This window comes from Magnolia sinica, chromosome 16 (assembly GCF_029962835.1).
Source record: "Magnolia sinica isolate HGM2019 chromosome 16, MsV1, whole genome shotgun sequence".
NCBI classification, from domain to species: Eukaryota; Viridiplantae; Streptophyta; class Magnoliopsida; order Magnoliales; family Magnoliaceae; genus Magnolia; species Magnolia sinica.
Genome location: NC_080588.1, coordinates 19,325,741 through 19,349,757, shown reverse-complemented (window position 1 = coordinate 19,349,757; position 24,017 = coordinate 19,325,741). Strand labels below are relative to the sequence as shown.

The window sequence follows — 24,017 nt, the reverse complement described above, 5'->3', positions numbered from 1 at the left end:
TTGCAAACTTACAATGTATAAAGAGATGATTCACCAACTTTGCATCTTCCATGCACATAAGATAGATGTTTGGGATGATCATAGAGCACTTTTGGAGATCATCTGCATTCAACACCTTCTCCTTTCCAATTAGCCAACTGAACGCCCCAACCTTTGAGGGAGTGCCGTATTTCCACACATGCTGACTTGCCGAGTTTGCACATGACCACTTTCCCCACATGGGTCAATCAAATCATAAAATGATTGAACCGAGAAGTCTCCGGACTTGTCCCCCCTCCAAATCAGCTTATCTTGGTCCACAATCACTGGAAAACTTAACTGGAGGTGAATTAACAACCTCTCGAACTCATTTGCCTCCTCATTGGTTAGGGTTCTATGGCATGGTGGTGACCAAACAACATAATCACAACAAAAAGAGAAGCAGTTGGAGACCGTTGTATTAAAATTGGAGTCAATCAAGCGATCCTTAGAAATAGATCTTTCAACTGGAGGTCACCAAGCCGCACACTTCTTAAAATTGGATCCTTTCATTGTTCCCAAGAGAGAAACCAATCCCATTATAGAACTTTCCTTTCATAGTCGCCACCCCTTTCCAAATGGCCGAAGCTTTGTATAAATATGAGTCTTTTGTGCACCACCCGCCCTCATTCCACCTATAAACAATAGACTTCCTCCAAAGAGCGTCTTCCTCCACCTCGAACCTCCACAACCATTTTCCCAGAAGAGCCTGGTTTATAAGCCCCAAATCCTTTTTGCCCACACCTCCCTAACAAACCTCCGCCCAAAATAAAAGATGAAACTTTTTCTTCTCTTCCCCTCATTGCCATCACAGATAGTTTTAAAAAGTGTTAGAAGAGAATTCCTGACTTCCTTTTGAGTGGGAAGACCAAATTCGTTTTCAAACAATCATGCTATGAAGCAATGAAAATGGCCAGAGCGTGCAAAGATATGTAAAAAAATGTATGATAAAAAATAAATAAAAACTTGGGTAGGAGGGTAGTAAAAGATGGACATGGCATCATTAAATTATCTATCCCACATCGGAAGTTCCAATAGGGTAGAATTGTTGGCCATGAAGATTAGTATCAAAATCTTTGTTAATTGCATTGGTGGCTCAGTAATTGTGGAGGGCGATTCTTCCAATCAATTGCTTTTGCATTTGGAAATCAATTTGTAATCCTTTGTTGAGGTAGCTTTCATATTGAACTCCATTAGGCTTCATTCTCGATTAATTGGTCTACTTCAATATTGTCCATAAGATAGGTTATGATTTTATTGTGGATTTGCCTGCTAAAGGTTCTTATGTTGCTCCTTTGTATAGGCCTTTCTCTTATCCATTGCCTTACTGAACGTGTACTTCTACGATTTTGGGCAAAATATTAGAGTTTTTCTTTGTTATTGATAAAAAACTAGGATTATTGCTATGATCATGTAGAAAATTAATGTATTATTTAGAAATGGAAGGAGATTCATAGTTGCAGTCTCCAAATGTTTGAGTGGATAGGATTTAAATGGTTAGAGAACGAGCATTTGTATTGTGAAAATGCAGTTTGACATGTTTATAAGATTGGCATTGCGGACATGGAGATCTTGAGGAGACATCATCAAGTAGTGATGAAGAATAGCTGTTCTTTTCGAACATTGAATAGCATCAGAACTTGGATGACCCAGATGGCGATACATAAGAAATAATTCCTTGTTATGTCCTTCTAGTTGTGATAGTAAGGGAGTAGATCTAATCCCCCTATAGTACTTAGAACCCATTTATGTAATATGCCTCTCCCTATCTTGATGTAACTTGATGACTGATCCAAAATTTTCATGTTTTTCTTAAAGGTAGTGAATCTTTATTAAGAAAACCTGACAAAGCAAAAAGAAGGGCAAAAGAAGATATTTACAGCCCGGATATTTACGACCCGTCTATCTTCGGAAAGGAATATTACAGTAGCTCGCTATTTTTCTATTTGTGTACATCTAATCATTTATCTGAACCATTCACCTCATGGTGCCAACCTTTGATTGTTCATCCCTTTTAAAAGTCACTTTGATCGGAGTCACTTTGATCGGATGATTTTGATCACTATATTATCGCTAGGAAGATGGACAGCCTTTTCCAACTATAATAGTGCAGGATCATTCTAATAGAGCATTCAACACAAATGCCTGTTGATTGATAGGATTTAGTGCTAATTTGATAATCAAATCCATCTCAAGGATATGCACCCAAATATGTGTTGTCGAGATACTTTTATTGATTTGGGAAACAAAATACATTCCATGTTGTGGTTTGGTACCGACCTTAATTACATTTCTCAGAAAAAAAACCTTGATTAGAAGGTAAGAAACAAAGAGAACTAGTCTATTACATGGTACAAAGTAGTGCGATGCAAATGATATATAAAGTCCTAATTTATGGCCCTTTGTGTCCAGATCATTGATTAGGCTGAGGAAACCAGTGATAGCCTTTTCCCTATAGGCATCTTGTATAGCCAGTTGCGCTTTGGGATGCTTGTCATGTATCTTGAGAGGCATCAACTTTAGATAGCCATGTAGCTTTGTGACACACACAAGCATAAATCATTCCATTATTGCTAGGGTTTCATGTGCTAGAGATGATGAAAGATGCATCAAATTGCATGTTAGTGTTGTATTGATAAGGCAATGGATAATGCCACACCAACCCTTGCAACTCTGGATCAATAAGATACCTAGTTTGTTGATATTATCGGCGGATATTAACAGTATCGCAAGGTCACGACACGAAACCCATGGATAGTTGCGGGAATATTTGGTATCACCGATAATAATGTGCAATATCGATACATATCGCCGATAACATCATGCGATATTGATACATATTGCCAATATCTCAATATATCGCGAAATATATCACGCCAGCCCGATACCATAGATACACTATGATATTGATTGAACCACACCCCCATTTCAAAAAAAAAAAAAAAAATCACAAAAGAAATCCCTTGGAAAAAAGACCTTTAAAATCACACTCGAAAACATGAAGAAAAAATAGGAAGCAAATAAAAAAAAAACCTTGTTCTCCTCTTCCCCCTCATTGGCTCCTTCCCTCTCTGCTATGTTTCTCTCTGTCTCTCTCTCTCACTCTTTTATTTCTTTTTTTTCCCCTTTTCCCTCTCCTCCTCCCCTCCTTCCCTCTTTGCTACATCTCTCCTTTCTTTTTTGGTCTCTCTTCTTTTTTTAGTCTCTCTCTCTCTCTCTCCCTCTCCCCCCTCCCTCCCTCCCTCCCTCTTGCACGACAGTATTTTTAAAGTAAAAGCCTACAACAACGTCTTTCATCCATTTAAAAGGTAGGTCTCAGTCCAACCAGTTGGACCACAAGTAATTGTCCACCTAGTGGATAATGTCCAACCTATTGTGTACATGTAACATCCAACCCTTTCAATAGGTTGGTCCCAACTAAGGTATTCCAAATCGGTTATGTTTCGGCTGTAACGATTGATACATAACGGTAATGGCTATGACTATGACATGATACGGGGTTGAATCGGGGCGGGAATTTTGGAGTGTAAAGGCCGTTATGGAAGCCGTAACGGCTGTTACCCTCATAATGACGATTTTCAGAAAAAAAAAAGAATTTGAAAAAAATCGAAAAAAAAAAAAAAAACCTTCTTCATCATCTTCTTCAGCTACTGCCAAGGTGTGCAAAAATGGTTATGGCCAATACGTAACAATAACGACAGATAATGTTACGCATTACAGGTATGAAACAGGGGGGTCCTGAATCGTGGACCGTAAGGGCCGTTACGGGGCCATTATCCCATGACGAAGAAGGAAAAACCACTTACCTCTTCCTTTTTTTCTTCTTCTTTTGCTGCTACTACTGCTGGCAGCTATCTCGCTCTCAATATCTCTCTCTCTCTCTCTCTCACGTTTTTTTCCCTCTGCCTTTCTTGCTCTCGCTCTCCCTCTCGTTTTTCCCTCTGCCTTTCTCGCTCTCCCTTCCTTTTCATTTTTCCTCTCTCTCTCTCTCTCTCTCTCTCCCCCCCCCCCCCCCCCCCTCCTCTTTAAACGAGAAGGCTATGTGGCCTTCCCACATCCACGTTTTTTTTTTAAACTCTGGTGGTCCATGATGCTATGCACTTGCACTGTTACGTGGGGCTCACCTCGATATATGTGTTGTATATCCACGGCGTCCATAAGTTTTTCCAGCTCATTCTAGGGCATGGTTCCTAAAATGAAGTAGATCCAAATCTCAAGTGGACCACACACTAGGGATTGAATGGCCACCATTAAAAACTTCCTAGGGCACACTGTAATGTTTATTTGCCATCCAACCTTTTGGTAAGGTCACACATACCTAGATGAAGGGAAAACACAAATAATAGCTTGATCCAAAACTTTAGCCCTAAGAAGTTTTTAACAGTGGGAATCCGATCACCACCGTCTGGTCCACCTCAAATTTGGATTTGCGTCATTTTTGGGACCATGCCCTAATGAGCTGGCAAAACAGATGGATGGCATGGATGTACTACACATACATCAAGGTGGGCCGATGTTCAAGGCCTCATCCAATCAGATTGGGTCATGCAACCCATGTGGTGTGTTGACATGGAAAAGTTATGTGGGTCCCACTGTGATGTAAGTTTTATATCCACACCGTCCATCAATTTTTCATTTTTTCTAGATTATTTTAGGGCATGAGCCCAAAAAATGAGGCAAATCTAAAGCTCAAGTGGACCACACACCGCAAAAAGTTATCGGGGCCACAAAAGTTTTGGATCAAGTGTATATTTGTGTTTTCCCTTCATCTAGGTCTGTGCGACCTTATGAACAGGTTGGATGGGAAATAAACATCATTTCAGGCCCTATGAAGGTTTCAACGATGAGCGTCATAGTCCCCATTGCTTTTTGTGGTGTGGTCCACTTGAGCTTTGGACTCGCCTCATTTTTGGGCTCATGCCCTAAAATTATTAGGGGAAATGGATTGACGGTGTGGATATAACAAATACATAATGGTGGGGCCCATAAAACTTTAACACGTCAACGTACAAACGAGGTCGGTGGTGTGCGCTACACTACGCAATCCGAATCCCACCTAATTCGGGCCTAAAAAAATTCTACACGAGGCGTGTATTAGCTCAAAATTAACTAATTAAATTACGAGACTGCTATTGCTAAGTCACAATCCTAAAATCAAATTGTTTGAACGATTTTAACCATTAATTTGTGGACATTTATTTTATGAAATAGGACCATTTGATATTTTCATTCTTTGCCGTTCGGTAAATGTCCACCGATCCATTCATGGGATAAGTGCCAATAGATTGGATGAATTTGAGCTGATTCGGGGCATCAAGTAGTCTGCCAAATCGGCCCCAAATCAGCAATGTTAAACATCTGAATTTAATTTCAATTTTTTCTTAAGATTTGTTGGATGACATGATATCAAATTAGTAGATATAGAAATTACATGATGGGACAAAAAAGTCTTTGGAGTTTGTATGTCCTTGAGTTGCAGGGTATGTAATATGCCAATGCTGTAAATGATAGTAAAACTTGCAAATGTGATATGTTTTGGTATTACATTCATTTTAATAAATTTATCGTTGATATTATATAGTTAGAAAATTAAATATAGAATGCGGAACTGGTTCAAAATTTGAGGAAGACCACAGTGTGTTTTGAGGCAGATGTTGGGAGTGCATGTTGGAGAAGAGGATCTTTCTTGGTTTCCCAGCATATTTGGTTGTCAGGCCGGCTCCTTTCTGTCATTGTACCTTGGGTTGCCTCTTTGTATTGGGAAGCCGGCTAAACACTTATGGCACAAGGTGATCGAAAGGATTGAGAGGAAACTTTTATCTTGGAAGTGTAGATAGGTGGTGACCTCTCTTTGATCAAGACTGTTTTCTCCAATATGCCTGTGTTCTTTATGTCACTTTTCAAATGCCCGAAGTCGGTCCTGGACAAGTTGGAAAAGTGTAGGAGAGATTTTTTTTTTTTTTTGGGGGGGGGGGGGGGAGGTGCTTTGGAGGACTTTGGTAGCTTGCAAGCAATTTCTCTTGTATGCTTTTGCTGCTTGGAAAGCGATGACAAATATACAACATATTATGAGTAGGGGCGTCTCTTTCATGATTGGGAAAAGACCGCTGACTCGATTTTGGGTAGATATTTGGTGTGGGGATAGTGTGCTTCAGGATAGGTTTCCCTTGATTGCTCGACTTGCCCCTGATTGTTTTTTAAGGTGGCGGAGTACTTTTCAGTGGTTGGTGAGCAGGTTGTTTGGTCCCCCCCCTGAAGAAACTTGTTGGATGAGGAGTTTGTCGAGTTGTTGGCCCTGGTGAATACGCTTAAGTCTATTAAGCTCGATTTGCCAAGAAGACATGATTGCATGGTCAATACATCTTTCCGGAAAATTTTCAGTTAGATCGCCTTTTCAACTTAGTCTCCAATAGCTCTCATAATGTGGCCCATGCCCTTTTCTTCATTGGTTCTATGGATCTCCTCCTCGGGTTGTGGCCTTCGTGTGGTTAGTAGGGAGGAAAAGGATCCTCACTATCAACAACTTACAAAGAAAAGCACTCATCCTCCCCAATATATGTTTGATGTGCATGAACAATCAGGAATCGTTTGATCATCTTTTCATTCATTGCTCTTTTGCTGCGAGAATATGGGGTTATTCTTGTGTTTGTTCCACACTGATGGGGTCATGCCGAAAATGGTGGAAGATCTTTTGTGGGTTTGGTATGGAGGTGGAGTGGGAAGTTTGGGAAACCAGTTTGGCGGTTGCTAATTATGGCGGTGTTTTGGTTATTTGGAGATCTAGAAATGGCTGATGTTTTCAGAATGAGGGGGTTAATGAGGTCATCTTAAAAGTTAAAAATCTCGTTTTGGATTGGGCAGTTTTTGTAAAGGTAGCTCTAGCTGCTCCATTCCCTAGAGTTTTTTTCTGCTTTTGTTGGGTTGTATTCTTTTCTCGTGCTTTGTGAGCTTTTAATGAAATTTGTCATCTCTCACCAAAAAAAAAAAAAAAAAAACTAAATATAGAAGGTTTGCAGTCAATCCCATGTTGCCAGGTTCATAAATTTATCAGACAGCCGATACAACATTCTCACCAAAGAGTGGACTGTTACACTATAATAAACATGTTTAAAAAAAATGAATGCATATATGGAATATTTACATTTCTCTAGATTTTTTGGATATTTTTTCAAAATTTTTTGAGAAAAAAAAAACCCTGATGCGGGGGCATATCGGCCGTTATGCTGATTCTCCGTATCAGTAATGGTGGTGATGGTTATGGCCACTGTTATTGATGCGGAACACCTTGGTTGTTGCGCTGCGGCGGCGGCTCCTCTTCCTCTTCTTTTTCTTCTTTGTAACTCGTCCTCTTCCTCTTCTTCTTCCCTCTCTCTATCTCTTTCCCCCACTTTTTTGTTTTTCACTCCCTCCGTCCCTCCCTCTTTAAATGAGAAAGGTTTACGTGGCCATTTCACGACCACATTAAATTTTTTTTTTAAAAAAAAATACTATAGTGGCGTTTGATGCTAAATGCACTTGCATTGTTTCGTAGGGCCCACCTTGATGTATGTGTTGTATATCCATGCTGTCCATCAATTTTCCCAGTTCATTTTAGGGCATGGTTCCTAAAATGAAGCAGATCCAAATCTTAAGTGGACCACACAATAAGGATTTAATTCAACCATTAAAAACTTCTTGGGGGTCACAACTTTGGATCAAGCTGCTATGTGTGTTTTCCCTTGATGTCCATGTGACGTTATCAACAGGTTGGATGAAAAATAAATGTTACGTTGGACCCTAGGAAGTTTTAAATGGTGGGTGTTCAATGACCACTTTTTTCTTGTGGTGTGGTCCACTATCCAATTGAGATTTGTATCGGCTTCATTTTTTGGATCATGCCCTAAAATGAATGGACGACATGGAGATACAACACATACATCGAGGTGGGCGACATGTTTAGGACCTCACTCATTGAGCTATTACCCCATCTCACCTAATCTACCCCTAAGAAAAATATACACTTTGGCATGTATTAATTCAAGTGTGGCCCACTCAATAGGTGGATGTGGTTGAATTTTGCAAAAGGTGATCTAGATGTCAAATGCACATGACATGTTAGAACTTAGAAGTTATCTATTGAGTGGACCATAACTTGTGGTCCAACCAGTTGGATCTGAGAACTTCACTTTTAAAGCTAGGGTATTTGATACTCTGGTTGTGTATTTACGCTTGGTACAAGATGCAGGACAGTCTAAACTAGAATGCATGTGTGATCACAGAAATTATCCAGCGAAATAAACTAAGCAAATCGATTGAAATATTCAACATTCCACATCATAGTAAAGATAATAACAAAGGAAACATGCAATGGTTGAAGACCATAATCACAATCCTACAGTATCATATTCAAATCATGCGTGGATTGGATCCGACGGGGGATGCGACCTCCCGATCTTACATGGTTTCAATCCAACAGTCAATGCAGCTTTTCTAATCTAAGAAATCAAAGGATTTCTGGAATAGGGACGACTGGAAAATCTGAAAGAGGATTGGGATCAATTCTCAGATTGTCAGGGTAAGGGGACTTCAAGAATCTAATTGTAAACTGTAGCAACCAAAGAATACTAGGCATAGAAAGAAAATAATAAGGTTGGAGAGTTAGAAATAGAATTTAGAAGAAGAGACGATATTAGGGGAAGAGAAGAAATTACCACAGAGAGAAAGGGGAAGGAGGCACCAAGCTTTCATTAAAAAACATCATTAGGTTTAGGGTAGAAAAAGCCTTATTTATAAAATTCAGATTAAAAAAGAAATGACTAAACTACCCCTATAACAAAAAAAAAAATGCACAAAATAAAGCTTTCTAAACAATCCCGCGTAACAGATCAATCTTCTAACTCATCCTACACGTGTATCCTCCTAATGGGGGGCCTTCAATTAATCCAGGGACACATGTAAGGTCTTCAAAATCCTCCTTGGTTGTGCCTCGAATCATCATCGAGCCATAAAGATGTATTCGTCGGCTGCCTTCGTCTTTGATAAACTTTGAAGGGACTGATGTCCTCATCAACTCCCCTCGGGTGAGAAGAACTCGGCTCCGACGAGTTGAGACTTTTGTGCGTCTCGAGAAGGTCTGGATTAATCCGCTGTAGTTCCTCTTCTATAAGCCATGTGGAATCGGATGGTGGCTTGTTCTTCCATTTGACAAGGTACCTTTGGAAGCCCCCATCTCGTGTGGAAACAATCTTCTCATCCACTATCCCTTCAATCTCTTCCCTACGATCAATTGATGGTGGAAGGGGTGGAGTGGGTTGAGAAGTAAAGTCAGAAAGTGGCCAAGGTTGGGAAGAAGAAACAATGGAAGGGTTAGGATAGAGGACTAGATCTTCAACATTGATCATCGGATTTATTCCCATTTCAGGTGGAAGGTCTACCCTGTACGCATTAGACCCAATTTTACGCAATACTTTGAATGGTGCAGTACTGCGAGCTTGTAATTTCTTAGCGAAACCCTGAAGAAACCGCTCCAGTCTAATCCTAGCCATTACATAATCCCCTTTATTAAATTCTGTCCACCTACGATGTTGGTCAGCCGAACATTTATAATTATCATTACGCTCATTTATTTGCTGTCTAACATGTGCTTGCAGTTCATGAATGTGTCGTGCAAATGTATCGGCTGCCTCAGAAGATCTTTGGGTAACTGACATGGGTAACAAGTCTATGGGCATCCTAGGTTTGGACCCACTAACAATTTCAAATGGACTCAACCTTGTAGATCTATTGACTGAACTGTTGTAGGCGAACTCGGCTATAGGTAGAATCAAATCCCAAGTTTTCACATGTTCACCCACTAAGCATCGTAAAAGGTTTCCAAGACCTCGATTAACCACCTCAGTTTGGCCATCAGTTTGGAAGTGGTATGCAGTAGAAAACTGCAAACGTGTTCCCATCATGTGCCATAGTGTTTTCCAAAAATAGCTAGTAAATTCGACACTATGGCACATGATGGGAACACGTTTGCAGTTTTCTACTGCATACCATCCCCCAAATTGATGGCCAAACTGAGGTAGTTAATCGCAGTCTTGGAAACCTTTTACGATGCTTAGTAGGTGAACATGTGAAAACTTGGGATTCGATTTTACCTATAGCCGAGTTCGCCTACAACAGTTCAGTCAATAGATCTACAGGGTAGAGTCCATTTGAAATTGTTAGTGGGTACAAACCTCAGATGCCCATAGACTTGTTACTCATGTCAATTACCCAAGGATCTTTTGAGTCAACCGATGCATTTGCACGACACATTCATGACTTGCATGCACATGTTAGACAACGAATAAATGCGAGTAATGATAATTATAAATGTTCAGCCGACCAACATCGTAGGTGAACAGAATTTAATGAAGGGGATTATGTAATGGTTATGATTAGACCGGACCGGTTTCTTCCGGTTTCTGCTCAGAAATTACAAGCTCGCAATACTGGACCATTTAAAGTATTGCGTAAAATTGGGTCTAATGCGTACAGGGTAGACCTTCCACCTGAAATGGGAATAAATCCAACGATCAATGTTGAAGATCTAGTCCTTTGTCCTAACCCTTCCATTGTTTCTTCTTCCCAACCTTGGCCACTTTCCGACTTTACTTCTCAACCCACTCCACCCCTTCCACCATCAATCGATCGTAGGGAAGAGATTGAAGGGATAGTGGATAAGGAGATTGTTTCCACACGAGATGAAGGCTTCCAACGGTACCTTGTCAAATGGAAGAACAAGCCACCATCCAATTCCACGTGGCTTACAGAAGCGGAACTACAGCGGATTGATTCGGACCTTCTCGAGACGCACAAAAGTCGTAACTCATCGGAGCCAAGTTCTTCTCACCCGAGGGGAGTTGATGAGGACATCAGACCCTTCAAAGTTTATCAAAGACAAAGGCGGTCGACGAATACATCTTTATGGCTCGTTAATGGTTCATGGCACAACCAATGAGGATTTTGAAGACTTTACATGTGTCCCTGAATTAATTGGAGGCCCCACATTAGGAGGACACACGTGTATGATGAGTTAGAAGACTGATCTGTTATGCGGGAATTTTTTATTTTTTAAAAAGCTTTGTTTATGCGTTTTTTTTCTTCTTTTATTATGAGGGTAGTTTAGTCATTTTCTTTTAAATTCGAATTTTATAAATAGGGTGTTTTCTACCCTAAACCTAATAATGTTTTCTCTCTGTGGTTAGTTCTTCTCTTCCCCTAATTTCCTCTTCTTCAAAATTCTATTTCTGGCCCTCCAACGTTCTTCTTTTCTTTCTATGCCTAGTATTCTTTGATTGCTATTGACCCTGAAAATCTAAGAATTGATCACAACCATCTCTAAGATTTTTTAGCCGTCCCTATTCCAGAAATCCTTTGATTTCCTGGACTAAAGAAGCTGCATTGATTGTTGGATTGAAACTATGTAAGATTGGTAGGTCCCATCCCTCGCCGGATCCAATCCACACATGATTTGAATACAGTATCGTAGGACTGCAACCATTGCATGTTTCCTTTGTTATTATCTTTACTATGATGTGGAATGTTGCATATTTTAATTGATTTGCTTAGTTTATTTCACTGAATAATTTTTGTGCTCACACATGCATTCTAGTTTAGACCTTCATTCATAAAAAACCCTTACCACTTCTAGTGGGCATACCCCAAAAACTTGAACTCGATTTTCCTAAGCTCGACTCTAAGGTTTAGACAGACCTCAATATGGATGTATGATCCTATTTTTATATGATGTATGAATGCTGCAGATTTTCAGATTTAACTAGAATGAAAACACAGATATGGAAATTCAGATTTATATCTCACAAGATTGTCAATTTGAAAAATTAGGTTTGCAATTTCTATGGGATGTAGATCTGGAATTATCTAGACAATCCTAGATGAGAAAATAGATGATCCTAAGTTCAGATAACTCGATCTAACAAAAACCATGCAAAACCTAAAGCTTTGATACCAAATTTGATGCAGGACGATATAAACTAGAATGCATGTGCGAGCACAGAAATTATCCAGCGAAATAAGCTAAGCAAATTGATTGAAATATTCAACATTCTACATCATAGTAAAGATAATAATAAAGGAAACATGCATTGGTTGAAGACTGTCATCACAATCCTGTGGTACTGTATTCAGATCATGCGTGGATTGGATTCGGCGGGGGAAGCGACCTCCCAATCTTGCATGGTTTTAATCTAGCAGTCAATGTAACTTTTCTAGTCCAGGAAATCAAAGGATTTCTAGAATAGGGACGACTGGAAAATCTGAAAGAGGGTTGGGATCAATTCTCAGATTTTCAGGGTAAGGGGACTTCAAGAATCTAATTGTAAATAGTAGCAATCAAAGAATACTAGGCATAGAAAGAGAATAAGAAGGTTGGAGGGTTAGAAACAGAATTTAAAAGAAGAGGAGATTAGGGGAAGAGAAGAAATTACCACAGAGAGAAAGGGGAAGGAGGCACCAAGCTTTTATTAAAAAACATTATTAGGTTTAGGGTAGAAAACATCCTATTTATAAAATTTGGATTAAAAAAGAAATGACTAAACAACCCTATAACAAAAAGAAATGCGCAAAACAAAGCTTTTCTAAAAAATCCCGCATAACAGATCGGTCTTATAACTCATCATACACTTGTTCCTAACGTAGGAGCTTCATTTAATTTAGGGACAGGTGTAAGGTCCTTAAAATCCTCCTTGGTTGTTCCACGAACCATCATCGAGCCGTTAAGATTTATTCGTCGGCCGCCTTCGTCTTTGATAAACTTTGAAGGGTCTGATGTCCTCATTAGTACACAAGCACTAAGAAATGATATTAAGTGGCATATATACTAACCCAAAATTAAACCAATTAAATTGTGGATCCCCCTCTCATTTAAGTTGTGGCATACAAATCAGGTTGGTTGTACAATAATAATCACTAATTTGTGGACACTAGTTATATGAAATAAGGTCATTGGATATTTCTCATTTCTAAGTGTTCAATTAGTGTTCAGAGAAGGTATAGGAAGGGAGAGGTGGCATAGGAAGGGTGAAAAAAGGATATGGGGGAGAGGTGGCATAGGAAGGATAAGAATATGGGGGAGAGGTGGGTGTGGGAAGGGAGAACATGTGCATGGGGGATCTGAATCACTATCTCTTCAACAAGACGTCGGAGGAACTAGGCTTTAGGAGGATTTCTCAAAAGGTAAGGAGAAGATTGATGCGGGAAATGCTGGAGAAGGTGAAGATGGCCAGTGGGAAAGAGTTATAAACAGGCAAAGGCATCCGGGTAGTAAATCTGGCAAGGGCGTGGATTTATCATCTTACCCAACGTTGTACGTTCAGGGATTCCTGGAAGGCTGGTTGCCCATTAACTTTGCTAGGGTGTTCGACAGAGCGGGACCTGTAATGGATATAGTCATATCGTGAGATAGGTTCTTGGCCGGCTGCAAAGGATTTTCCTTTCGTGTGGATGAGCTTTGAGGAAGAGCTTGCTTGAGCTGTGATTTTGTTGCATGGTGAAAGTTTTGTGGTAAGGAAACTACTCATCCAATGGGCTTGGTTTAGCCCCAAACAGTTCTGTAGGGAGGAGTTAAGAAGAGGAAATGCTAGCTCAGAGATGTCATCCTTGGAGGAATCAGACAGAAGAACTATTGGGCTAGGAACATCGTTGCCTGTTCCTTTGGTTCGAAGTAAGGGGCGGGCATTGCATAGAGATGTGGTATAGGGGAAGGAAGGTGTGGAGAAGATGAAGGTAATTAAAGAGGGGGATACCTTTGGGAAGGGGGCTGTAGTAGAGATTGGGGTTTCTGGTGAGGAGGGAACACCTGCGGTCCAAAACAGTCTTGTATCGCTGGAAGCGATGGGAGGAGAAACAGTGGTTAGGCTAAGTCAAGAGGCCATCTTGCCAATTCCTGGGAGTGGCTTTAGTGGTCAGCTGTGATCTTAGCTATTCCAGGGGCCACAATCTCCTAGATTGCTCGATGGATGGACGATTGTTGTTGTTGGAGGTTGGAGTCGTATTCGATTAAACCCTTTGGTCCGCATGAAGTTTGGTTATGACCAACTCTCGATGTGAACATCGATACCCTCTTCATGGTAGCAGCACTGCACATGGAGGGTCCTATTGGTTAGATTTGGAGATGGGAGTTCTTGATATTCGGAAGTGAGGACTCTTGGTTTCTTGTTTGGGGAGTTCCTCTGAAGTTTTGGTTCTTAGATTTCTTCATCGCAACAGCTTCCTGCTTGGGGGAAGTGCTGCAGATTGATCCTGCCACTGAGAATGGTGAGGAGATGGGTGTGATAAGAGTTCGGGTAAGGCGGAAGAAGGGGCTTCCATTGTCGAACTCCGTCAAGGTGATGATTGGAGACAAGCGTCTATGCGAGTACTAAAGGAAGAACTAGGACTATCCCCTCCATGGGGTGTTGCGTGGAGGTCTCGAAAAGTTGGTGCTGAAATGGGCCACAATGGAAATCAACAGAGTTCTGATGATGGAGCTCGAGATCGGTTCACCGTGAGAGCACCAAACCTGGAGCAGGACACACGTCTGGAGAGGATTCACGAAATCGAGGTAGGTGAAGAGGGATTGCGTGTGGCGTGGATAGCTAGAGTTTTGTTTGAAATGGGAGCACTGAATCTCTTGCGCACAGTCCCGATCCAATTTAAATATGCAAGCTTAAAACTCGAGCCTTATTCGAACCTTGCTCTGGAGCTTGACCCTGTTAAAGTTTGCTTGGTTTGGGTAGCCAAGCCGGACTGCTATATTCCAGCTATGTTTTCACCATTTGAAGGTGCATCTCATACGTTCGATGGTGTTGAGGCGCTGGATGGTGACACATGGCAAGTGGACGCCTTAGAGAACCACGTGTGGAGTGCGTTGGCATGTGCGAATGAAGACGACCACACTTCTTCGCCCTCGACACGTGAGGAGGGTTTTAATACCCCCACACATTTTATAAGTGGAAGCACGTGCGAACCCAACGCCTCTTATTCAGCTTTGCCCTCTCGATCTTTTTCTTCGCAGAGTTCTCTCGGGAGAACAGGCAGATGCAGTTAGATGTGGTCTCAAGATGGTGATTGCAAATGCGGAGGTTGTTCCGGAGAAGTTCGAACTAGCCAGGAGATGTTTCAACCACCAATCGCAAGGAGATGTAGAGCTATCGGGAAACACTGACAACTCCATGCCAGAAGAAGGAGAGTTGCGGGTGGTTACAGAGGCAGAGAATCTCGAGGATGCTCTGATAGTTACCCCCCTATGTTGCGAGAAATTCTCAACTTCTGAGGGTCCAAGAGTTGTTGTGGGGTTAATTGAAGATCCTTCGGCTCGTCGCAAATTCGGATGGGAGGGCCCAATTTCTAACGGACAATTTCTATGGGCCAAAGACGTGTTGTTGAGAGTGGGAGGTTTGGCGGGCCTTTCTTTTGGGTCATGGGTCGAGGACGTTTACGACTTTTTGCAGTTTGTTGAGGCCAGGGCTACACATTGGGAGCATGAGAGTCAAGGTTGCAAGCCGAAGAAGTCCCCCATAGGTTTGAGAGAACTGTTGAGCCTCAACTGCTCCATCAATTATGAACCCACGACGAAAGCAAGTGGTGCCAAGAGGGGGAGGACGGGTAAAGCTAGTGCTCAATGTTAATCTTCTCTTGGAATGTGCGAGGGTTGGGGTCTAGGGATAAAAGGGCCTAGGTTAGGAATGTTTGTAAGAAATCAAAGGCAGATGTTATCGCATTGCTGGAAACCAAGCTCCATTCTATTGATCTAGGTACGATTAGTTCTATTTGGGGTGTTACGGGAGTCAACTGCTTGGGGGGGGGGGGGGGTGGGTTGATTTCTTTTGTGGCTTTTTCTCTGCTTTGCATGATGTATCTTCAGGTTTTCGGTGGGTTTTATTTGCTATATATGGCCCATGGTGATCCTCCCTCTGCGCCTGCTTCTGCAAAGAACTTGATAGAGTTGGGGACAACTGGGATGCTCCTTGGTGTCCTGGTGGGGATTTCAATATTGTGCATTTCTCTTATAAGAAATCTAAGGGGGGTAAATTGTCCAAGAGTATGGTTACCTTCTCAAATTGGATCAACAATCATGATCTGGTGGATCTGCCGTTAAGTGGGGCCTCCTACACATGGTCGAATGGTTAGGAACAACCAGTGATGTCTCAACTGGATCACTATTTGGTATCGGCAGACTGGTTACAAAAGTTCCCTTCGACGCATCAGCGTGGTCTCCCTAGGGTGGTTTCCGATCATAGACCCATTGTTCTTGAGGGTTCTGAAGCAGACTGGGGTTCGAAACCTTTCAGATTTGAAGCAGCTTGGTTGGAAATAGAAGGTTTTCTTAGTTGGTGGTAGCTTGGTGGGTTTCCTTTATGGTGGAAGGGTACGCGAGCTTCAGTTTATTCAGGAAATTTAAAATGCTTAAAGATGAGATAAAATGCTGGAAAAGAGAGGTTCTTAGGAAGAGGGAAACGGAGTTTGATAGCATAGCTTGAAGAGATTCAAGCGCTCAACATTCTAGAAGAGGGGGGTGCCCTTTCGGATGAAGGTAGAGCCAGGAGGGAGAGTCTTTCCAGTAATTTGTGAAAGGCCTAAGGAAGAAGAGATCAAATGGCTTCAAAGATCTAGAGCGTTGTGGCTGTAGGAGGCGGATCAGAATACTCACTTCTTCCATAGTATTGCTAGTGCCCGGGCTCGTACCAACAAAATCTCTAGTTTGGAGATTGGTGGAGTTAGGACCAAGGATAAAGACAGAATTTGTGAGGCAATTGTTGCTTTTTTTCAAGAACTTATTGATTGCCGAAAATTGGGGAAGACCAAGGTTGGACAACCCGAACTTTTCCAAAATTCCTGTAAAAGAAGATTCCTCTTTGGAAAGGCCAATCTTGGAAGACGAAGTGCTTTTAGCCCTTCATTCGATGTGTTGAGACAAAGCCCCGATGGATTCCCCATTCTCTTCTTCTGAAAGTTCTGGCATGTCATTAAGGACTTCATGGATTTTGTATCTGAATTTTCTGAGAGAAGCTTCTTATCTTCAGAACTTGCTGCTTCTTTCATTACTCTTATTCCAAAACTTGAGGGGGCCGGTCATCTAAAAGATTTCAGACCTATCAGCCTAATTGGGGGGCCTTAATAAGATTTTGGCTAAAGGTGCTAGCGTCGAGATTTAGGGAAGTGCTTTCTAGAGTCATCTCGGAAAATCAGTCCGCTTTTGTTGCAGGTCGGCAGATCTTGGACAGTGCTTTAGTGGTTCACAAATGCATTGATTCTAGACACAAGGAGAAGAAGAGTGGGCTAGTGTGTAAGCTGGATTTCGAGAAGGCGTACGATCATGTTAATTGGGATTTTCTGGACTACACGCTTCACCGGTTGGGGTGCAGATTGAAGTGGTGGGGATGGATCAGACCCTGCATCCAATATCTTTTATTCTCTATCCTAGTTAATGGATCTCCTAAAAGCTTTTTCAAAGTTTCTTGTGGGCTCAGGCATGGAGATTCGTTGTCGCCTTATCTGTTCGTGGTTATTGGCGAGGCCTTTAGCAGGATGCTTTTCAAAGGCGTCAAAGGCGGTCTGTTTTGTGGGTTTGTGTCAAGCGAGGGGAGCTAGATATGTCACCTCTAGTATACTGATGATACTATTCTATCTTGTGGGGTGAGTGAAGAAGCGGTGGATAATCTTCGGAAGTTAACGGTGTGTTTTGAAGCCATATCCGGTCTGAAGATTAATATAGCTAAGTCGGAGATGCTTGGAATCAATGTGGGCAGTGAGGAACTTTGATATGTTGCTAGCATCTTTGGATGTAAAACGGGCATTTTCCCCTCTACGTATTTGGGTCCTCCTCTTTGCATTGGGAAGTCGACTAAGTATCTGTGAGACAAAGTTATCAAGAGGATTGAAAGGAAATTGGCCTCCTGGCAGTGTCCTTATATATTGTTTGGGGGTCATTTAACACTTACTAAGGCAACTTTCTCCAATATGCTTGTCTATTTTATGTCTCTTTTCAAGTGTCCCAAGGCGATGGTGGATAGGCTTGAAAAGTTGAGGCGGGATTTTCTTTGGAAGGGGGCCTGCGAGGGTAAGAAGTTCCATCTTCTTAGATGAGAAGAGGTTCCAACATCAAACCTTTAGGAGTTATGAACATTGCCTTGCTTAGCAAATAGATTTGGAGGTTTGGGGTTGAGAGGGATAGGCTTTGGAGAGGTTTGGTTGATTTCAAGTATGCTTCTCACGAGGGCGGGTGGTTTGTCAAACGATCTTCTCATTATAGTGCCTCTGCCATTTGGAAAGCGGTGGTGTCCACGTAATCCATGGTGCATCGTAGCCTTCTTTATGGCTAATGGTTGTCGTACCCGAATTTGGGTGGATGTTTGGTGTCGAAATGAAACGCTTGAAGTTCTATTTCCTAGCATTGCTCGCTTAGCTCCTGATCGTGCTATTCTAGTGGTGGATTGCTTCTCCTTATCAGGAAGTGTGGTGTTTTGGGCTCCTCCTTGTCAGAGAAATCTATCGGATTTCGAATTGGGTGAATTCACTAAGCTGTTGAAAACTCTTTCCAAAGTTAGATTTGTCGACCAAGAGGAGGATATGTTAGTTTGGATGAATAGCCCCAACAAGTCTCTCTTAGTTAAGTCGTTTCCTAGTTTGATTGGGGCTACAGATCTTGGCCCTCCATCTCACCCATTCCACCATTGATCCTACGGGGCTCCTCCCCGGGTTACGACTTTCGTTTGGCTCCTGAGGCGAAAGAAGATTCTATCCATTGATAACTTGCTAAGATGGGGCTTGATTCTTCCTAACGTATGTTTGATGTGTGTGAAGGATGGAGAGTCAATTGATCACCTTTTCATTCATTGCGACTTCGCCGCTAAGGTTTCGAGTCACTTTCTTTCTTTGTTTAGCACAACTTGTGTGATGCCGAGATCTATTGATGAGTTTCTTTGGGCATGGCATGGAGGAGGGGTTAGTAGGGCGGGGAAAGCCAGATGGAGGCTTCTAATTATGGCGATGATGTGGTTAGGAATGACCGCTGTTTCAAGAATCGTTGTGTGGACCATGAGAAAGTCACTGGAAGGATTAATGTTTTTATTGAGTCTTGGGCTTTATTTACAAGACCAGCCTTGGATGGTCCCTTAGTTCACTTAAAGCTTTTTGCAAGCTTAGTTTTGTATTCTTTTCTTGCTAGCTTTTTAAAATAAAGTGGCTGTTATCTCTCTCTCTCTCTCTTAAAAAAAAGTACCCAACAATATACTATTTTCATAACCAAATAAGAGTTATTTTTGGTCCATGATACATCTAAATTGGTGCCTGTAATATGGATGGTTTGTTTTGAATTATTTGTATGCCAGTTAAGCAATTTCTTTACAATTTCTGTGTTTGCATATTGTAAATCATGCTCTACCAAAGTATCAAAGTATTCTCTATTTAAAAAGGGAAGTTATATGATACTCTTGCAATGTATAGCACTTGATAGGCATGCAGTAAAAAATTGTACACATGCCATATATTAACTCAAATTAAACTAATTTAATTGTGGAACCCATTGTAGCTAAGTCACGGTCCCAAAATCAGATGTTTGAACGATCCCGACCTTTGATTCGTGGACACTTGTTTGTTGAAACGAGACCATTGGATAGTCTTCATGCTTAACTGTCCAGTAAATGTTCACTAATCTCATCATCAGATGAGGAATTAAACCTAATTTTTTGGGTTATGAGATAGAATTTGGACAATTTAATTTTAATCACTTTTATGCTAGGTTTGCAATTTTTAAAGATAATTAGTTTGTTGAATTTACATACATGTCTTCTTAGATTTGTAAATTGTATGAACTGATTTTGAATATTGCTGCATCACTTCTGTTAGACAACGCATAGTTTAGGACCCTATATAAATGAAACTTATTTTGTGCACTTGTTTCTTGTGATCTTTCAATTTCTAAGTGTGTATTGATGTCCTCTTTAACATCCCCTGAAGTTTCATTGAAAAATTCGACCATTTTGTCAATGTTTCCCAAAAATAACGATACATTACGCAATACATCCGATATTTCCCATGCGATAACCAATATGTTTCTGTATCCCAGGGGAGCCGTACATTTGTTGATATTGATATAGAAAACATTGGCCAGTACCTTCCATCTTGTGACGGGGTGCTTAGCGCCTGGTGCTTAAGGGTCTGTTCTTGCCGTAGGTAGTCAAACTGAGGAGAAAGACTGGTCTCGTGTCATAGCACCTATTGTCCTTGAACAATGGCTAGGGGAATGGTGCTCTACATTTGGTACAGATACTACAATATATCTACCGCCTGGGCGTGGAGCCTTGTCTTTAGAAAGCTTAATGCCTGGTGCTAAGGCTTCCCTTGGGAGGTCTAGTGCTTGGCGAAGAGCCTTTCCCGTGGGAATGGGAGTTTTCAGACTATTGAGACTCACCTAAATGAGCGTCGGTGTATGAAGTCCCAAAGTCGAAGGTCATAATGTCCTATAAATAATGCGCTAGGAGGTATTTATAATCACTGGGGTCTTGATTTCCTTCCAAAAGTTTGTTACATGGTTATGAATATGTGTCAACATCCTATTGGATGAGAAGAAGTGCATTTCATAGAATCTTGGGAACTAGGCAGATTGGTGCCTGTCAAAGAAGAGGCTAAGCACCTGTGCCTAGGCAGCTGGTGTAAAGAGCTCTATGCCTGGTGCAGAGACTTTTTTGAAGGACCTCTTCGCGGGATAGGCGCAAAGGGTAGTTTTAAGCGCTAGGAACTAGAGTTGACCTAGGCAGGTGCTGGCAAGGTATTCCATAATGGTAACAATGGCCGTAACGGCCACCATTGTTATGTTACGATACGGGTCGTAACGGCCATTACGTTTTTTTAAAAACCTATTTCGGCCTCATAATGGACCGTTACGGGCCATTTTTTCTGTAACAGCTGTTATGGCCGTTACGACCCTGTAACACTATTGTTACTGTTACATAACGGCTTTTACGCAACCATTTGGAATACCTTGGGCGCTAGGGCTCCATTTGATGCGTCTGGCTTTGTTTTGAAACAGACACTTTCCTGTTCCTGCACCTGAATTTGGTGCCACTTCGTTTCATGCTCTGTGCAACTATAGTCCAGGCATTTTTTTTTTGAAAGGTAACACCATCAGCTGATCTAACTACCAGTCCTGCCACTGATACATTGATCTAGAACTTCCCGTGATGTAGCGTACCCTCTATTGCCCATCCCTCCAAAACACTGTTTTGATATAGTGATCCTAGTGTACCCTCTATTGCCCATCCCTCCAAAACACTGTTTTGATATAGTGATCCTAACTGTTCAATCAATTGTTAGGAAATGCATGGTTTGTATTTATTATGTTAGAGAAGGTCCTGTAAGTGATCTAGACCCTCCATGTGAGGCTCACCTTTCATTGTCAATCCTTCTCAAAAATATCTTTGATTTGATGGTCTCTTCAACTTTTCTCGTTCATTCAGATTTCCATCTTGTGATTGTTTTGTTGTCGTTGATTTTTTAGGGGAATTAATGATAATTCTTCATTGAGGTATTTTAGGTAATTCACATATTCTCTCATCTTTAAACTCCTTCCAGTTTGTTTGGGCGTGACTAGGGCCACTGATTTGAAATGTACTACTTCTAACGTGCTTGAGTTTATTTTGGAGGTCATATGCTGCTGAGTTGTTTTTAGATTTTCTTCTAGTTCGATTGGTTCTGATGATCTGCAATTTGAACAGCTTTTACAGTTGAGTGCTTGTGCTTTCAGATTACTATTCCCACTTTTCATGTACTATGATTCCCTATAGTTCGATTGCGTATTGCATCATAGTCTTTGGTTTAAGGAACACAATTGCTAGCTTGTGCCTCATGTGCATGTCAAACACTCGTTTATTTGTATCAAGTTTCCTTTTAGTTTCATTTGGTTTGGTGCATTTGATTCACGGGAACATTTACATCAGAACATGCATCGGTTATTCTAAGGAATTCTTGTATTCTCTTGACTGCATAGATTTTCTTCTAGTTTGATTGGGCATGATGGAAATTTGATTGCTGCTGCAGGTGACACGCTCATCTGATGGTGCTGCAAAGGAACATGGTAAGTTTTCTCTCTCTCTCTCTCTCTCTCTCTCTCTGTGTGTGTGTGTGTGTGTGTGTGTGTGTGTGTGTCTGTCTGTCTCTGTTTCTTTCTGTTTTATGGTAAAGATATGTTTTTGCAAATCGTGGCTCTTTCTTGGTGAATGCTATTAGGCTTATGGTGTATAAGAGTTGATAAACCTTTCATGACACTATTTATCTATGCTTTGTTGGTTGGGCAGAGCACAGAGTCAAAGGCTTTGAGATTTTTGTTGGGGGTTTGGCTCGAAGTGTAACTGAGGGCATGATTCGAGAGGTTTGTTTTCTTTTTTATACAGATTTTTCTTTCTTTTTCTAGTAGAAGTTTTGGGGATGCTGCAAATACTCAAAACTTCACTTGAGCCTGAGTATCTTTTGGACTTGTGTTTGGTTAGGGACTTTCTAGAGACTCGTTTTCCAGTTTAAGAACACAATGATCATGATGTCTATAGAAACAACAATGCCTGCATTGTATTGGCCCAAATTCTAATCAAGCTGTGTTGACAAAATTTTGAGCTATGTAGTGACTAGCAGTGTTCGAAATACCGGTATCGTGTTATGCTTCGCACCCTTGGGATACGGATATGTATCAGTTATCGCATGGGATATATCGGTTGTATCATGTGATGTATCGTTGTTGTTGGAAAGATGGGGAAAGATTGGGAAATTGGTTGAATTTTTTAATGAAACTTCAGTGATTGTTAAAAAAGACATCAATACACACTTATAAATCAAAACATTGCAAAAAAAACAAGCGCACATAATAGGTTTTCTTTGTTTGGGGTCCTAATCTATGTGTTGTCTAATTGAATTGATGCAAGTATATTCAAAGTCTATTCTATAATTTATAAATGTAAGAAGATATGTGGAAATATAAGCAATACATTCAAAAGCAAAAGAAGAATTACTAGATCAAGTTACATGTTTAATTTTATGTTTGGACACAAAGATTGCAACCGATTTGCGAGAAATTGGAAAATTTTGATTTTTTTTTTTAAAATTTTCCGCAACTCGGCCCATGTCCTCCAAATCTTGAAATCTCTCAATCTACGATTTTTCATACAAAACATGAAAAATCATGGATTTGTAACAATTTGACACTGATTTAATATGATTTATAGAAAAAAGGGATCGAAAATGCTCACCAGATCGAACATGTGTGACATATGACACTACTTGTGCGTTTTGGATCGCACAGGTGGGATACAAGATATATCGTGGGATATATTAGCCGATATTGTCAATACTTAAACACTAGTGAGAAGTGACAACGTAGTTGACACTAGTTATCCTAGACATTGTGCTTGTCAATTATAAATGTTGCAGATGTTGTGATCACAATTTTTATATGATTTTAATGACAAAGACAGAGATCTTTAAGTAGTTTAATTTGTTGCTGGAGAGTTATTTGTTTTCCCTGGAGTTTCAGTTTCCATAAGAAAAATGATTTTTAGGATCTCGAGGACCCAAATGCTTCCAATTGAGAATCATGAAGAAATTGCTGGGGAGATGTTTTCCAATCATCCTTGTTATGGTGCTAAGCAATTAACTAAAATTATAGTGTCTGATTGGTTGTGTTTTCCTTTTAGGTATTTTGTTCTTGTGGAGAAATTTTGGAAGTGCGTATGATAAAAGATCAGAATGGCACCTCTAAGGTATTGACTTTTATGCCCCCGTCTATTAAGCATCCTCTTTATATATTTCTCTACATTTCTTCTCCACTGTCATCTTACTCAGCTATTCATCCAGCAAGCACCTTCAACCCCCCTTTTTCCCCTTTTCTTGTCTTTACAGGGGTTTTGTTTTGTACGTTTTGCCACAAAAGAGGCTGCTTTTAAAGCCCGGAAAGAAAAAGATGGATCTATGGTAAAATAATTACTGCAGAAATCTGGCCTATC

At 40.8% G+C, this 24,017-nt stretch overlaps 1 protein-coding gene across 4 annotated transcripts in view; it reads left to right on the top strand.

The window, feature by feature from the left end:
* The window catches only part of LOC131229058 (polyadenylate-binding protein, cytoplasmic and nuclear-like), an 89,936-nt gene that overhangs the window by 6,608 nt on the left and 59,311 nt on the right, over positions 1-24,017 (top strand). For 3 of the 4 annotated variants that reach the window (XM_058224917.1, XM_058224919.1, XM_058224916.1), the window contains exons 2-5: positions 22,066-22,102; positions 22,323-22,396; positions 23,709-23,774; positions 23,914-23,985. In XM_058224917.1, the coding sequence (XP_058080900.1) occupies positions 22,066-22,102; positions 22,323-22,396; positions 23,709-23,774; positions 23,914-23,985 (249 nt within the window). Of the gene's footprint in view, positions 1-22,027; positions 22,103-22,322; positions 22,397-23,708; positions 23,775-23,913; positions 23,986-24,017 lie in introns of all 4 variants that reach the window. The other variant, XM_058224918.1, reaches the window with a different exon arrangement.